The sequence below is a fragment of the Vitis vinifera genome, chromosome 1, assembly GCF_030704535.1.
Source record: "Vitis vinifera cultivar Pinot Noir 40024 chromosome 1, ASM3070453v1".
Classification (NCBI taxonomy): Eukaryota; Viridiplantae; Streptophyta; class Magnoliopsida; order Vitales; family Vitaceae; genus Vitis; species Vitis vinifera.
The window spans coordinates 7,754,353-7,770,956 of record NC_081805.1 but is presented as its reverse complement, the minus strand read 5'-3'; the positions used below and the strand labels follow the sequence as shown (position 1 = coordinate 7,770,956).

Here is a 16,604-nt window from a genome sequence, read left to right as displayed (position 1 = left end):
ATCTGTCCCCTGATTCTGGTGACGTGACGCTGGATACTTGTGATGATGCCATTCTGTATTTTGTCATGGACCGGAAAGGTAGAAGAACACTTCCCAAGGCACGTACAGGGATTGGAGTTGAGAAAAAATAGCCGGAGGACGTCGGAAAAACTGATCGGAGGGCCCGCGGAGGCAAAAGAACCCCAAAAGAGGCACGTGCAGGGCTCGGATGGCAAAAACAGGTAAGAAGGGTGGCTGGTCGGCGTCAGGCAAGCCTGGAGGAGGAAGCGCGTCGCCAGAAAGTGGCTCACGCGCCCTCACGCGCCGGCGCTTGAGATGCAGTCATCGGCCGGAAAAACGCACGTGGCTGGCGCGTGGATGGTTTTCTGGCTCCGGTGGTTTGGGAAAAATTGGAGATCTCCTCCAGGCACTCCTTGCGGTGTAGAAAAAACCGTTGCCGGAAAGTTTGCAGGAAAAGTTCGCCGGAAAAGTTGCCGGCGGTGAATGTTTTCTGACGACGATTCGATAGACCGGAAAACGTTTTCTCCCTTGGCTCTGAGAACAGGGACTAATGACCGGAATGAGAGATGGCCAGAGAGAGAGATGGTCGGATTGAGAGATGGCTAGAGAGATTTGGCCGGAATGAATGATGGCCTGAATAAGAGGTGGCCAGAAGGGATTAGGGTTTCAGAAAACTGGCTCTGATACCATGAAGAATTTCTGAATTCCTTTATTGATTTTTTAGATACACACCATACACATATATATACACAAATGACTGAATAAGAAAATATCAATCTAGCTTGATTCTCTCCTAAAATTAGGAAACTGAATCATCCTAAATGATCTCTCCTTTTTTATTCCTAAAATACTTTCCTAAATTAAAACCCTAACTTTGAATGCCAAATTTCAACGACAACCATATATGATAACTACTTACTGAAATACATTACTTTCGGTGGTTGTTAGGGCTTTTGGTATATGGTTTTTACCCATTCAAAATGCTTGAAACAGTCATCAGACATGCATGGATGAGGTCCTATCAGGTGTGGCTGCAGAGCCCACCCTTCTACCTCTTTCACCTCTGCTGTTATCAGCAAATTTCAGACTTCCATGATGGAAACCTTTCTCCTTCTCTTTTGAATTCCATTCAGATGAGTAATAGTCTTCCTCTGTGGCATTCTCTTTAGATGATGGGCCGCAAAACATGCCACCCCATTGTGGGAAGTATATTAGACATATTGGAAGGGTGCAGCATAACATCATGATGCCCATGAGAGTTATCCCTGTTTCTTTTGAATATCTGGATCCTTTGAAGAAAATTAGTTGAGTCAGAACTGCACCTACATTTCCACCTCCTCCTGTCATACCAGATACTACCCCCAGTGACCTGAAGAAACACAAAAAAATGAAATCTCTGTAGGTTCAAATAAGAAAAATGGGGTGCGATCAAATAGAATAACACATCCAGATACTATGTATGACATAAAAAATTTTACTGTAGCAAGCCTACTTCTAAGACAATGCTTCGATTAAACAACTCTTCATGGAAACTGTAGACTACCAAAAATGGGCTATCAATCTCTTATTAGTTCCTATTAAAAGATTAATAGTTCATTTCTATTGAGTTGGCTATAGTTGAATTGCACCAGATGGTTGATTTTATTATTTGATAGATATTAAATTTATTTCCTATTATTTTCTTAATTAGCTTTCTCTTGAGCCAGAGAGCTCCCTGTATATTTGGATATCTGGAAAGTGCAATCTATCAGATGTTTTGCAACTTCCTCTCAAATCAAGATAACTTCTGATCTAGTCATAATCTTATGCAGTAAGTACACAGCAACCGAAAATCATGTTGAGGGGCCTGCTCAAGGGACAAGAAAGCTGAGCAAGCATGTGGTAAGGGAGGAATTTCATTGAAGCATCTCTTGATTTAAATTCCTGCTATACTGTCATGTCTGATTTCATAAGACTGTCTATAGAGATTTTACCATATGGAATTCTAGAAAGTTGGATAGAAAAATTCATCTGCTGTTTTTGATGAATGAATGGTTCTTTCCCTGAAAACCTTTTGATACTTGATGAACCTAAATCCATAGCAGGTCTTTTTCTTTTTCTTTTCTAATGTTTGTTGATACAGGCAGCATAAATAAGAAGTAATCTTTCAGATGAATGAAGCAGTAGGTTTGTGGATTTGATAGTATGATAGAACTATGCTCTGTTAGATCATTAGTATTTGTTTTCCTATCCTGTTGAAATCCTCATTTGTTGCAGTCTCCTTTATCAGTAATGAACTTAATTTCACTTGTGTGAAGAGAGGGGAGGGGGGTTGGGTTTGCATTGGTTTAAATTTGATACCTTGTACAGGTTAGGAGTCTTGGCTGAAGGTTTTTGGTTCATCATTGGGTGAAAGATCATGATTTCAACAGTCAAAATGTTGGGATAATGATGGCCGGTTGAAAATTGCTAAGAAGTGTTCCTACTACTTAAGTTTTGGGACTCTGTAATGCTGCTATTTGCCAATAACAAAGGTTTTCATAGCTTTCATGTTGTAGGAGATTGAGATATAATTCTCTGAGTGATTAAAGTAGTGTTCAAATATTGTTTAGAGATAGAAAATATCCTTACTTTTTTTAAGAATTTGATGAACCAAACAGGACCAAGACATATGGTTTCTTATACATTTTGGAGAGGGTAATCAGGCTGAAGATTGGTTACAAACAGTGGTTCTTTCATTAAGTGAACCCAGATACAGGTTCAGAACCTCGCAAGAGAATTGCTGGAGATAATTAGATGGAGATAATTAGAGATGGTATAAGCAGTATGACTACCTTAGGAAGGTGGGACCAATCTCATAATGAACCTATTAGATCAATACTAGACAACCTGTACAAGTGCTCTCAGCTTCTCTCACGCAAATTGACCATAATTCAGTACATATCAGACCAACTGAGAGCTATACGGAGATGGAAGGGCAGCAAGAGAAAACACTGACCATAATAAAGACAAAAGTTTGCAGCTGATAAGGTAAGCATCATCAACTGAACTTAGGTCTAAAATTACCCCTTGATTATACATGTATCAAAAGAACAAATTCTGAATACTATATTGAAAAGAACTGGAAAATTGAATTTGAGAAGATTGCTGTGATCATACCTTCGGGAGATGAAAGGAACCACTCCAAATGTAAGACCACATGCAGCTTGGACGAACAATGAGAATGCAATCATCACAATGATGGATGCATTCAAAGATCCTACTCGTCCCAGGATAATGCAGAGTACACCTCCCAAGGTCTGCACCACCCATAAGGTCCACAGCCTGCCCCTCATCCCAAACCTCTTTGCCATTGCATCTGAGATAAACCCTCCTGCTGGTCGAGAAATCAAATTTGCTAATCCAAAACTTGCAGCAATAATTCCTGCAGTGTGGAGTTTGAGATTAAATCTGTCATAAAAATACTCTGCAATTATGTTGTCCACTGTCAGCTCTACTCCAAAACAATATCCATAAGTCAATGCCAATATCCATGCCCTGTAATTTGTAACCCCATGGTAGAAAACCTGTGAAAATTTATCTTTTGGTCTGTCACCAGATTTATTCAGTCTCTTGAAGTTACCATCTGGTGTGTCTTGACCAAATAACAAAACAGCAAAAGCTGATAACGTTTGGAATAGAGCTGGAATGAAGAATGCTATTCTCCAGGCTGTGAATTTGACCGCACCCATGTCACGGATGAGGGAAAAAACAAGTGGCATGATTAGCTGTGTTGCCCCACCTCCGAGGTTGCCCCATCCACCTGCAAAACCATTTGCAGCCCCAACCACTGGAGCAGAAAACATTGAACTCATCCAGAATTGAGTTGAAACGAAAGTGGAAAGGGAGAAGCCTGTGAAAAAGCGTACAAGAAGGAAGGAGATAGGTGATGAGATATAGGAAGTAAAGTAAACAGCTGGTGCAGTGAGGAGGATGAGTGAGGCGGAGGCAAGACGGGGTCCAAATAGGTCACAGGCACTCCCCATGGCAATCCTGGCAAAGACTGCACCAGAAACTGATGCAATCCCTGCATTGCCAATATCTGTTGCTGTAAGATTGAGGTTGTCCCGTATGACAGGGATGAGAGGAGGAGCTGCAAAGCTGGAGACAAAACAAGCAAAGAAGGAGATCCAAGACAAGTGAAATGCCCTCATGTGTGGTGCCGCCACTGAGAATAAGGGAAATTCAGTGGCCTTGTGTTCAGAGTCCACCGGAAGAGCGAATTTTGGATGCTGAGGTTCTGGTTCAGAAATTTCCATGCTCATGTTTCTGAATTGAATCGAAGAAGAAGAATCTTGGTGATGCTAAGAGTCGTCTCTAAGCACCAAAGGAAGGCAGGCTTTCTTCTTTTCTAGGAAAAGGGAATGGAACCTAAAAGCTATCTTTAGCTAAACTTATATAAGGCAAAACTCTCTCACCATAGCTTCTCGTGAATGATAATTTTGTATCTTTCTTTTTCTAGCAAACTGAAATTATTGTCAAGAAGTGTTTGGGCCATTTTTGTGTAACGGATGATAAATATACTGGAGATAAAAAACTAGCAACCTTTGGCAGGATTTGACCTTCATTTAGCTTTTGTTTCAAAGCTGAGAATTTTAGGGTTGTGTGGGCAGCGGCTCTTGGTGGATGAGAAGGGGGAAAGTTGGAAAACAACTCTACAGTTTCGCCGAGTCACATTGCTTGGCAGTGAATTCTGATGGAAAAAGGATAGAAGGATATGATTTCAAAGGTATCTAAGCGAGTAGTTGGGAGGTGAGTATCCCTGAAGTTGAATTTTAAATTTTGGGAGGAGACTTATTTGATGTAGAAATGTGGAGAAGTTGCATTAACATTGACTTTGGAATTTGGAGAGCACACCCAGAATCCAAGGGAGGTACATCTGGACTTGGTAAAAGATTCTTTTTTGAATTTTCTGTCAGATATCAAGTAAAATACAAATCTGTCCTTATCATTTCACAACCCTATAATGTTCTGAACAAAAATCGGGAAATAATGAGCCGTACATTACAAAGCTTACTGTCATTGAGGAGGAACCTATTGTTTTATGATATGGTTAAACAGGATCCATTATTTTGTCACAATGCATCATCAAATGTTTTTAATGTGGACGCTTTCAATTGTAAAATCACACCTCCTAGAAGCACTGTTAGCATGTTTGATGTAGACAATTTCGGTAGTATATTCAATCCACCGAGATATTTTAATAGATGCTTTTAGTAATAAAATCAGTCCTCTGTGAAGCATGTTTTTAATGGCAGGATTGCTCATCTAAATTTGGAGGTATTGTTATGAATTTTTTAAACTTTGTTTAAGGTAAGAGTAGCATGAAAAAGGAGAAAAATAGATATTTAGTTTTACATTTTCTTGTTTTTTAAATACAGAATTTAAGATTGCAATTCTTTGGATAAAATAGAAATTATTTTATAATTTCGCCTTTATTTGGATGTGGGAAAGCCGTCGAGCAGAAAGCCACAAGGGAAAGGTGAAATTGAGCAAATGAAAAAAAAAGTTAGGGTGAGAAAAAAGGACGGAATAAGAAAAGGGCACTCTGGTCATTTGAACCTTCATCCATTTTCTACGGGCTGGTGGCACGTTGAATATTGATTATAAAAATAATTTCCATGATTCTGACAGGTAATGAATCTTCTCTCTCTACATGCACACCCATTTTCGTCTTCCTGTAGTGTGGATAAACCTAACTTCCCGCTGCAATCTTGCTAATAGACTGAAGATCTCGAAGATGGGTCTCACACAATTTAAATTATGAAATAGAAAATTATTTAGTATTTTCAAAAATATTTCCTAGAATATTTGATGAAGTATTAAAAAAAATTATTTTCATCATGAAATAAACAAACTTTACTGTCGTTTTACTTTCGTTTGTTTGGTGCATCTTCCCAGCTGGATTCAATCCCTCATAACTTCAAAAACATGTGCCAAGGTCAAGACCTTCAAATTGGACTTTTGGGGCTTTATGAAATGACAAAGCTTCAATTATTGACATAGTCTTGAAAAGTAGCCCACCTCATTGGAAATTTTATGTTATTCGTCAATTCAAGCCAAAACCCAATAGAGAAATGTCACTCTTTTGGAAAATTCAGACTAGGGAGTTCCAAAAATCTGGCCCTTGGGTATCACTAACAGACCTTACGGCTTGCGGTTTAAAAAAAAAAGAAAGAAAAAAAAAGGGAATATCTATATTCATTCTTGTCGGCAAATTCGTGAATTTAACGCAAAATTCCGAGGCTGGATTGAAGTCGCACGCTTTCAGCTTTCCTTCGTAAACCACACAAACTCTGAAAGGCTATCTATGTAACAGACTGAGACTTGAAAGCAACTTGGGAAGCCTGAGAGGTCGGAATGAATGCTAGTTTGGAAGTATGCTAAAAGGCCATTTAACTTGCCTTCGTCACCTACTTCTCTAAGTCTCAAAGTCAATGGTTTCTCATTAATGGATTATCTGTCATAAAAGCCACCCCGTTAATGCCTTCCTCACAAGGTTTCCGTCAAAGCTACTCCTCATTTGCATAGCCAACATTCTTGGGTTGTATTTTAATATTCTCCTCAAGGGTCATGCTATAAAGACGGGACCCTGCTCTCTATATAAGAGAGGAAATTATTAAATAAACATTCACCACCACTCAAGTATATTCTACTGAATTTTTTAATTTCAGTTTAAATGCAAATATATGTATTCACGTAATATAAATATAATACTTGATGATGGTGTCTAAGAATATGTAATACAGCCATAAATGCATAACATCAATGTTGATGAGATATGCCGCGACCAAAAGTAAACCTACGACTTCGGGATTACGATGAAATGACTGAACTCTGGATAAGCTTCCAATGCTCATTTCATTCACAATCGTGGAAAACTTCAGCTTTGTACTTCATTTTTTAAGTCAGGGGTCATCGTCCGCCCATTTCTACGAGAGGAGCTCCAAAAATATGGATCAGATTGCTCATTCAATTCAGCTTCATATCTGGAGGTCACGTCAGGCAAAGGATAACCCTTTTTTATAAATCGAGTTTTGGGCCGTTGTAGGTCTTTAAAAAAATATTATCAGTATGATTTTGAATTTTTTAAAAAATGCCCATTCTAATCTGTCTAGCACGTCAGTTGAGGTAAATTTTTATTATTAAAATAATATAAGGACAACTCACAATTATGGTTTATTGACATAACTTAAGAAAATCCCAGTCATGGACTGTTGTTTTTGAAGTAACTCCGTCGCTCAGCGGGTTTATATAATGAAGTTTAAACTTTATCCACATAATCATCTTTGAACCCGAAGGACATTAGAAACGAAATTATTTGAGGGTTCTGGATAAGTTAAAATTCTTTAAAGAAAATTTTGAAGATTTTGTTCCATCATTTTTTGGATACGGAGATGCATTTTCCAAGTAGAAAAAGACTCATCTTTTATAGTCACTTTTCCTTTTGAAGGAGCATGAAATGATGGTTTTGGCGGTAGGTCAACAGATTTTGTTGACTTTTGGACATATGAGGACAAGCGTAATTGGACTCTGTCTTTCTAAGCACATATTAATGGTTCAGGTGTATTAGAAGTTGACTTTTTTTATGATACTAGTTTTGGTATAACGTGATTTTGTGTGTTTTCAGGTTCCTTGTTTGAGAGGTGGTGTATTAAAGATATACCGATTTTTGGTACCTCCAAGTTCAATAAGAAAAAAATGTTATTTTGATAAAAAACTCTATAAATCAAAAAATCATCTAGACATGAAATGTTTCAAATCAAATTAAAAGCCAATTGAAATCTAACTTCACTTTGAGCTTGAGCAGAGTCCTTAAGCAAAATCAAGGACTTCAACGGCAAGTCTACTTCTAAAATAACTCAAAACAGTAAAATAAGGGGATCTCCATCAAGCACCAAAATAGGGAGAAAAAAAATAAAAAATTGAAACCACAGAACTCCAGCAATTGAGAAGATACTGCAACTTCAATACAAGCTATGCCTGGTTTACCACTCTCTGTATTTCTATTAAGTTCACTAAGATGGGATCCGTCTCATGTAACCCATAGGAAAATATTTTGGGATATTGATTAAAAGAGTTGAGATATGATCCCATTTTACAAAAATGGTTGTCACATTTTTCAGAATAAGAATAATTGTTTTGAACAAAAATATCTTTCATCGTACTTTTACACTCATTTCATATCAAAATATTCTTTTACCACACAAGGGATTTTGATCCAATTGAGTTTATATTTACAACTTCAAACACCTATGGTGGAGCAAATAGCCATAAGTAAGAGGTTTCTTTTTTTAGATAGATCAAACTTGAATTTGAGCTAAGTTCAGGGCTACTTCCTAAAAGGTCTTTTTTTTTTTTTTTTTCACAAGTCATGTATGGTTTTAAGGCTTGAGAGGTCAAGAATATGAAGCTTCAAATGAGGCATGAATTGAAGCTAAAACAAGAGAGATTGACTATTTGAAAACTTCTATACAATATGGATGAAGTTGAGTTTGAAATTTAGAACTCTAGATTTCAAACCTCAATCTATAGGCCTTCTAAGTACTAACCAAGCCTTAGAATAATAAACCTAAGATTCAAGAATTTTATCATTGTTATAACAAGAAATCTTCCAACTAATTTTATAAGATCCAAATATGCTAACACGAAGGTAGAGAATTGAGAGTAGTAAGAAAAGGTAATATATTGATTTAGTTTAATTATGTTTTCATGTTTGAATTAGTAGGAATGAATCTCCTGAGTTAATTCCCTTATATGAAGTATAGATAATTCTTACAAAGACACTAATAATTTTTTGAAAGATCTTCATCACTTGCTAACTTAATTTAATCTTATTATTAATGAATCTAAGGGTCGTAAGATAAATATGAGATTTCGATTAGATAGAATTAAAAATCAAATTAACTATCATATTTAATTGATTAAAGAGATCTCGATATCAAGTAGACTTTGATCTTAAATCCTAAATTATATAATACTCTCTCCCATAATAGATTCGACATTGGATTAATGTTGATTATAAAATTCAAAATTCTTTAAAACCCTTTCTTTTCTTTTGTTTATTTTATTAAATATTTTAAAAAATATTTATTTATTTCTCTGTCCTGTGTATTTCATATTAGAGTTTCATAGATATAAGCAAATAATTAATCTTTCTAAATTAAAACAACTGAACACATTAGTATGTAGGGTATGGGGTATTTAGACTTGAACATTTTAATTTATAGCCATTTGACAACTTCCATATTCAAGAAGCCATCAGTATGGGGCCAGTTCTTAGCCTCATATTAGCATACCCCTCATCAGGTATCCCTTGATCTGAGCAAAGTCTAGAAACATTAAGCAAACTAAATATAAAAAAATTACAATAACATAACAATAGACACAAGCTTTTTTTAAAACTTAATACAAAAATAACACATCAAAAGTTAAAAAGAAGCCAAATAGAAACCATGAAAAAAAAAAAACTTATACCAAGTAACAAATCCATAAAATAATAGGGGAAAATGTAGAAAATAAAAATAAAAATATTATATAATTTATAATAAAAATATATATAAAAGAAAAAGAAAGTGAAAGTTAAAATATATTAGTGCAATTGGATGGTTTATTTATAATAATTTAATCGAAACATCCTTTATGTATAATATAATCAATAAAGTTTGAAGGAAAAGTGAAAACATAAAAAATAAAATAAAAATTAAGAAAATAGAAAGGAAAAATAAAAAGAAAAAGAAAAAGTAAAAATAATAATAAAAAAATTAAAATCAATAAATTATTTTTATATAGTATTTCGAATTCATTTCATTTATTTAATATAATTTAAAAATATATAAATATTTTATTAATTTTAACTATATTTTATTTTATTTTTTTATAATAGAATAAAATATGAAAAATTATTTTCTTTAATATTTTTTTTTTAGTAATTTCCAATAACCAGCCTATATATAATTATTGTTGTAAATACATATGAAAGGTATTATTGTGGTATGAAACGGGTGATAAATTGTTAAAAATTGAGGGTGGACCTCTTGCCCAACCTTAACACATTGAAATTCATTTGCCATTTGACCAAAGTAATCGCCTAAGAATGGATTGGGTCAGTTGAGTAGGAGAATAGTAAACTAAAAATCATGGCCAAGGCCATTGGTACGGCCTAGAATGAAGGCGAACCTCATAGACCAAGTGAACAACCCATGTTGACCAGTAGTTAGAGAGACGGTTAATTCTTTAACAACATTTGCATAAATCACAAACATCTCTACCGTAAAAGCGAGATCCCGATACTGGAGAAACCCAGAGAAACAAAAAGAAAAAAAAAAAATCAAAGAAAGAAAAAGAGATTGAAAAGGAAATTCCCAAGTACTGGCCATGGCTTCCAAGCACTACTTCATTTTCTCACTGGTATTTCTGACAACCGCCACCTTCCTCCTAGCCGGAAAATGCAGTGCCCAAGACCCTGTCTCCATGACCAGCGCCGCCTTGTCCAGCCTTTGCTCAGACGCAGATTTCCCACAACTATGCGAGGAAATAACAAAGGGAGCATCGGATCCAAAGAGTGCTACTCAGATGGCCATCCGAGCACTCATCCTCCGGGCATCCAACGCCAAGGCGTTGGCCGTGAAGCTGGGCTCCAGTGCCACGGGCTTGCGAAAGTCAAACTTCGACACCTGCGTGGAGGTTTACGACGACGCGGTCGACAACCTTCAGACCTCCTTGGCCAACATCCAGAGTGGAGACAAAGGCGCCCTTAAAAGCAACCTCTCTGCAGTTTTGTCTGACATTGTCACATGTGACGATGCTTTCGCGGAAAGTGCCGACGATCCACAAGCTCTAGGCCAGACTAACAAGGTCATGAGTAAGCTGGGAAGCAACTGTCTGGCTTTAGTGGATGAGGTCCACTTCTAAGAGGACCCCTCATACATTTCTCTCGTTTAAAAATGCTACGTTGCTTCCTCCATTGTGATGCATGCTTTTATAAGATTTTCTTTTCACCTTTCTAGCTTCTCCTCGTTATTTACTACATTTCTCGACGGTTTTTTTTTTTTTATAAAAAAAAAAACTCTTAAAATTTAAGATAAATAAGATAAAATTTCCTTTGAAACTGATAAATTAAAAAACAAACAATTTTTAAAATGACTTAAGTCTTAAAGTAACTTAAACTTAAGTCCAAAAAAAAAAGGACCTAATTCTATCCAGTACTATTTATACTTGAATTAAATTAACATCTATTTACATTTAAAACTAAACAAGAATAAAATAAAATAAACAAATTTTATCACTAGCTTAATTTGATTACTTTTTTTATACATTCTGAAGACGTTTCTGATCATCAAAAGAAAAATGTCAACTTTTTTGCTAATCTCTTGTCATCTAGAAAATCATTAAACAAACATAAAACTATTATTTTTGTGTACCCACCCCACCCTTAATGGGAAGAATTTGGAATAATGTTAATAAGTTTAAAAAGTTTTAAAAAACCGAAATAGGTTTAGACGTTACTTTGTGCCTCCTTGCCTTATTCCAATTATATATAAATTTAAATAAAAATTACTTTAATTGATTTTTTTATTTTTCAACTTTTTTTCACAAAAATAAAATATTGTTTTTCATAAAATAAATTATAAATATTTTTAATATTTCTTTATTTATAAATCATATTTATTTTTAATCAAATTTAAATTTTAAAAACAAAAAAAAGATAAAAAGTAAAATTAAATTGGAACAAAGGCTATGCGAGTATGAGAATTTCCTATACTCAACCTGCCATACCTAATTATTATTATTTTTGGACGATAATGGAAATATAGATATATATAAACGATATATATTGAGATAGAGATAAGTCATCTTAAATTCACCCGTTGTCATCTACGTAGGGGGGTCAAAGATTTTTCTTTTACCTCAATTAACAAATTGTAAAAATAACTATTCTTCTTTTGTGTTGCAGCCTGAAATTTTGTTTTAATTTCCACCTTTTCCCTCTTAAATCGGCAGTACCATAGATTCATAAACGTAGAAAATCAATTCAGATTTGGGGTTCATTGGATGGATTAGCAATGGCTTCGCCCATCGAAGCCGATGATGAATTGGTGGGCTGGGTTCAGGGGGTGAGGGTGGTGGAGCTGAGTTCGGGCGTGGGCTGTATTAGGGGTCAAACACATCTCAACCGGGCCCAACTCTGTGCTCCATGTGCAGCCCAGTTATAAGTTTCTCGGCTCATTCTTATCATGGTATAAATCCTTACCGTAAATAAAATCAAGAAAATGCGAATCATACAAATCCGGTGAGGAGGGAGGACCACCTGTCCATGGAATATCACCCTTACAACTTTAATATAAGATTAAAACTAGTCCATATTTATGTAGTACCAAGAACTTTCCTTATCCAATGTGGGATGTTAAAAAGAATTCATACTTATATAATCATTACAAATGGTATTAAAGTCAATCCACAATCCCGATGTGAGAATTCGTTTGGCCTCATAGAGAGTGGTTGTCTATCTCTATATATATAGAAATTCTTCTTAATATTATAAATGTGTTTTAAAGTCATGAGGTCCTTCAACTCAAAGATGACAATATCTACATGATTTTAAATCATTACAAAAATAATCTTAAAATTATAATATTTAAATTCAAAGTATTACTCATTTTTTCAAAAAATGAATTCAATATAAAAATTTTTAAAGTAAAAAAGATGAATTCAATATAAAATGTGATACTAGAAGTGATTAAAAGTGTTATGTTTATTTATTTATTTGTTAAATAATATTATTTTAATCCTATTTTTAAAAAAAAAATCCCAAAGATTCCCTCACTTCCGTTACAATTATTTAATTTGAGGTACTTTCCTACGTTACAATAACTAAATTTTTAACAATAATATCATATTTTTTTCCAAATGCACTTCTTACTAAGACGACAACAAAAATAAAATAAAAAAGGCTAAACCGGGCCCAACTCTGTGCTCCATGTGCAGCCCCCGTTATAAGTTTCTCGGCTCATTCTTATCATGGTATAAATCCTTACTCTAAATAAAATCAAGCAAATGTGAATACAAATCCGGTGAGGGGTGAGGACCACGTGTCCATGGAATATCTTTTGAATTCCATGCTAATAATGCATTTGATATTTTCTTTGGTTTCTGTGAGAATAGTAACAATGTCAATATTGTCCTTTTCAGACTTAAATGAATCCTTACAACTTTAAAACGCGTTTACAAAATTAAAAAAAGTTTATATTTATATAACATCAAAAATTTTCTCTTTTATCTAATATAAGACGTTAAAAAGAATTCATACTTATACAACCATTACAAATTGTATCAAAGTTAATCCTCAATCTCGATGTGAGAATTTATTTGACTTTATGATTGGTGTTTATTTATAGTTATATACATAGAAGTTCCTCTTAATCTTATAGATGCATTTTAAAATTATGAATGTCCCTTCGACCCCGACCTAAAAGGGATAATATCTACGTGATTTAGGTTATTACAAAAATAATCTTAAAATTATAATACTTAAATTTCAAATATAAATCATTTTTTCAAAAAATAAATTCAATATAAAAACTTTTAAAGTAAAAAAGAAAATATAAAAGGTGATACTAAAAGTAAGTGTCGTGTTTTTGTATTTAGTTTTTAAATAATATTATTTTAATCATATTTTAAAAAAAAAATCCCAAAGATTCCCCTCACTTTCCGTTACAATTATTTAATTTGAAGTTTTTTTACAATAGACTTTCCTACGTTACAATAACTAATTTTTTAACAATAATATCAGATTTTTTGCCCAATGCACTTCTTACCAAGACCAAAAAAAAAAAAAAAGAAGCTAAAATATCTAGATAGAGGACAAACGGGATCACAAACAAAATAAGGAGAAAGAATGGAGTCAGACTGACTCCATTTTAAATACTTTTTATTTTTTATTTTAAAATAAAAGGCTTTTATATAAAAATAAAAAGTTTTGTACAAAAGGTATTGATTTATGGTATGTCTTAAATATTAAATTAAAAAATTTAAAATTTGAATCAATGCCTTAATTTTTTTCAAATAGATTTTGAAATATTATATTTTATTTAAATCTCTGTATTATGTCTTATAAAAAATTATTATTATTTTTAAATTTTAAAAATAGCAAAGCATCTCCGCTCTCCTGGACTGTCTACATGCGGTTAGGCAGATCAGTCCAAATAAAATCAACCTAACACTCTGACGATGGACGGCTCAGATTAATCATGTATCGTCCTATTAGAAGAATCCAGACCAGATCTCAAACATATAAAATCAATTTAAATCACATCTCCAGACTCCCACGTTAGTTTTCTAAGGAAAAAGCAAGCAAATCACGAGCCTCCCGCCTTTGGCAAAAGCCGTAAGAGGATTGCTTGGGGAGGTGGGCAAGTGTCTCCCGTCTTCCCCGATTTTGTTGGATTTTTGAGAAGAGTACACGTCAGTTTAAAAAAAATAATTCCTAAATTAGAGGGAAAAATAATTTCAAATTTATACGTAATTTTGTTCTGATTAAAAAGAGAAAAATATTTTTTATTACATAAAAAAAAGTCATTTTTAAAAATACTTTAAAAAAAAGTAAAAAAAATTGTCTTTTAAATAAATGATTTTATAAAAAGAATTATAAAAAAGTGGAAAACCATTTGACGACTTTCAAAAAAAATGTAAAAAAATAGAAAATTTATTAAAAAAAGAAAAAAAATTATAAAATGGGAAATCGTCTTTAGACGATTTTTACAAAAAAAACAAAAAAACAAAAACAAAACCAAAAAGTGATAAATTGTCTCAAAATAGAAGATTTTCCAAAAAAAAAAAAACTTCAAAAATCCATTTTTTCATTCCCTAAAAATAATATACTTATGAAATAATATAATTATAATATATATTATGAAATTAATTAATTTTATTTATTAAATTTAATATATAATTATAATTATTAAGAGGTTTATCAACAATAATATTTATAAAATATAAATTATGTTTAACATTTCATATTTAAAAATTTTATATTAAATTAGATATTGAATTAAAAAAATATTTTTTTCTTAACCTTCAATTTTTTCTTTAAATTAATTCTATTAATTTAATTTGATATTTTTATTTATTTATAAGATAAATAATTATTTATCTATTATTTTTTGTTTCTTTCATTTTGAAATTTTTAAAAAAATATTATCAATTTTATGTGAAAAATGAGTTTTTTTTAAATATTATTAATTTATTAAATAATTATGTGATTTTTGATTTTTTTTTTTTGAGAAAATCGATTTATTACTTTTCTTACTTTTTGGTTATGAGTTTTTTTATTTTTTTTTATTTTTATGAAAATCCTATCTTAAAGAGAAGATTTTTCACTTTTTATAAATGTTTCTTTTAATAAAATCGTTTCTTTAAAATACAATTTTTCACTTTCTAAGACACATTTCTCTCCTTATTTTTCCTTCATTTTTAGGAAATCCTCATTTTAAAAGACGGTTTTAATAAACCGTCTTTTGAAAAAATGATTTTAAATATTATTATTATTATTATTATTTTCTGTTTGTCCAAAACTGTGATAGATTTGAAATTATTTTTTCAAACTATCGTATTCTTGTTAAAAAATCCTGATTTTGCTCTCGATTTCCAATTTGCACAACCACAAACCACAAACGACTTTGTATACATCTATTAATCAAGTCATTCCTTGTTTTTTTTTTTTTTAGCCCCCGAGCCTTTTCGTAAGGCTTCTGATTTTCAAAGATGCCTTTCGTCATCAATACCCTTTGTGGAGCAAGCATATCCAACCGACATCACTCTAGAATATAATAATGGATGATAGATATAAATATGATATCATATAGAAATTTCAATTAAAATAATCTATCTTAGATCCTTCCACACAATAATTAATATATTGTGATAATATCCCATGTTGAAAATATTAAAAATATATATAGGAGAAATTAACTTTTGCTATAAGGTAAAAAAAAAAAAAAAAATCAATTTTTTCTTTCATTAAGACAAAATATAAAAAATGATAGTTCAAAAATCACATGTAAAGATATTAAGTTTTGAATTTTTTTAGTGGTTCAAACTATGTTAGTATTTTAAATTGGTGGTAAATAATTAAAATATTGACTAGATATGATAAATTATATCAATTTTTAATATATATATTTTGTTAATGGTTTTAAAAACCAAATCGAATCGTCCAATTTGATCATAGTCGTTTCAATTTGGTTTAATACTTTAGATTGTCTAGACTTTGTACTAACCTCAAATCATACTAACCGACGGTCGAACTAGTAACCCAGCCAATTCTCTATGAATTGAACAGTTCAAAAGCTATTTTTTTTTCCATCAAAATGATGTCATTTTGATTCACTATAAAACCCCTTATTCCCCCATAGCCTTAATCTCTTGCTCTACCACCGCTGCCCCTTGCTGTTGCTGCTTTCCATCTAGCCTCCAGTTGCAGCATTGCCGAAGCTGACGCCACTGACTGAGGGGGGCATCGATGCCGCGGGCTGATGAGGATGTCTACACTAGTTGACAGCTCTCCAGTCTCCCAAAATGAGTTGCAT

At 32.9% G+C, this 16,604-nt stretch overlaps 2 protein-coding genes across 2 annotated transcripts; one reads left to right on the top strand and one right to left on the bottom strand.

Annotated features, from left to right (window-relative positions):
* Positions 1 to 684: 684 nt before the first annotated feature.
* On the bottom strand, positions 685 to 4,786 carry LOC100260250 (high affinity nitrate transporter 2.5). The gene is made up of 2 exons (XM_002266148.5): positions 3,139 to 4,786; positions 685 to 1,369 (listed from the first exon to the last, which is right to left on the bottom strand). Exons 1-2 carry the CDS (start codon positions 4,281 to 4,283, stop codon positions 997 to 999), a joined length of 1,518 nt encoding a protein of 505 aa, XP_002266184.1. The 5' UTR covers positions 4,284 to 4,786; the 3' UTR covers positions 685 to 996.
* Positions 4,787 to 10,294: 5,508 nt separating this feature from the next.
* Positions 10,295 to 11,029, top strand: LOC100255169 (pectinesterase inhibitor). The gene has a single exon (XM_002266188.5). The coding sequence runs from the start codon at positions 10,396 to 10,398 to the stop codon at positions 10,930 to 10,932; it is 537 nt and encodes a 178-aa protein (XP_002266224.1). The 5' UTR covers positions 10,295 to 10,395; the 3' UTR covers positions 10,933 to 11,029.
* Positions 11,030 to 16,604: the final 5,575 nt, after the last annotated feature.

Coding starts and splice junctions, on each gene's coding strand:
- LOC100260250 (XM_002266148.5), bottom strand. CDS start 4,283: ATGAGCATGGAAATTTCTGAACCAGAACCTCAGCATCCAAAATTCGCT. Junction 1,370..3,138: donor GTTCCTTTCATCTCCCGAAG/GTATGATCACAG, acceptor GTGTTTCTTCAG/GTCACTGGGGGTAGTATCTG.
- LOC100255169 (XM_002266188.5), top strand. CDS start 10,396: ATGGCTTCCAAGCACTACTTCATTTTCTCACTGGTATTTCTGACAACC.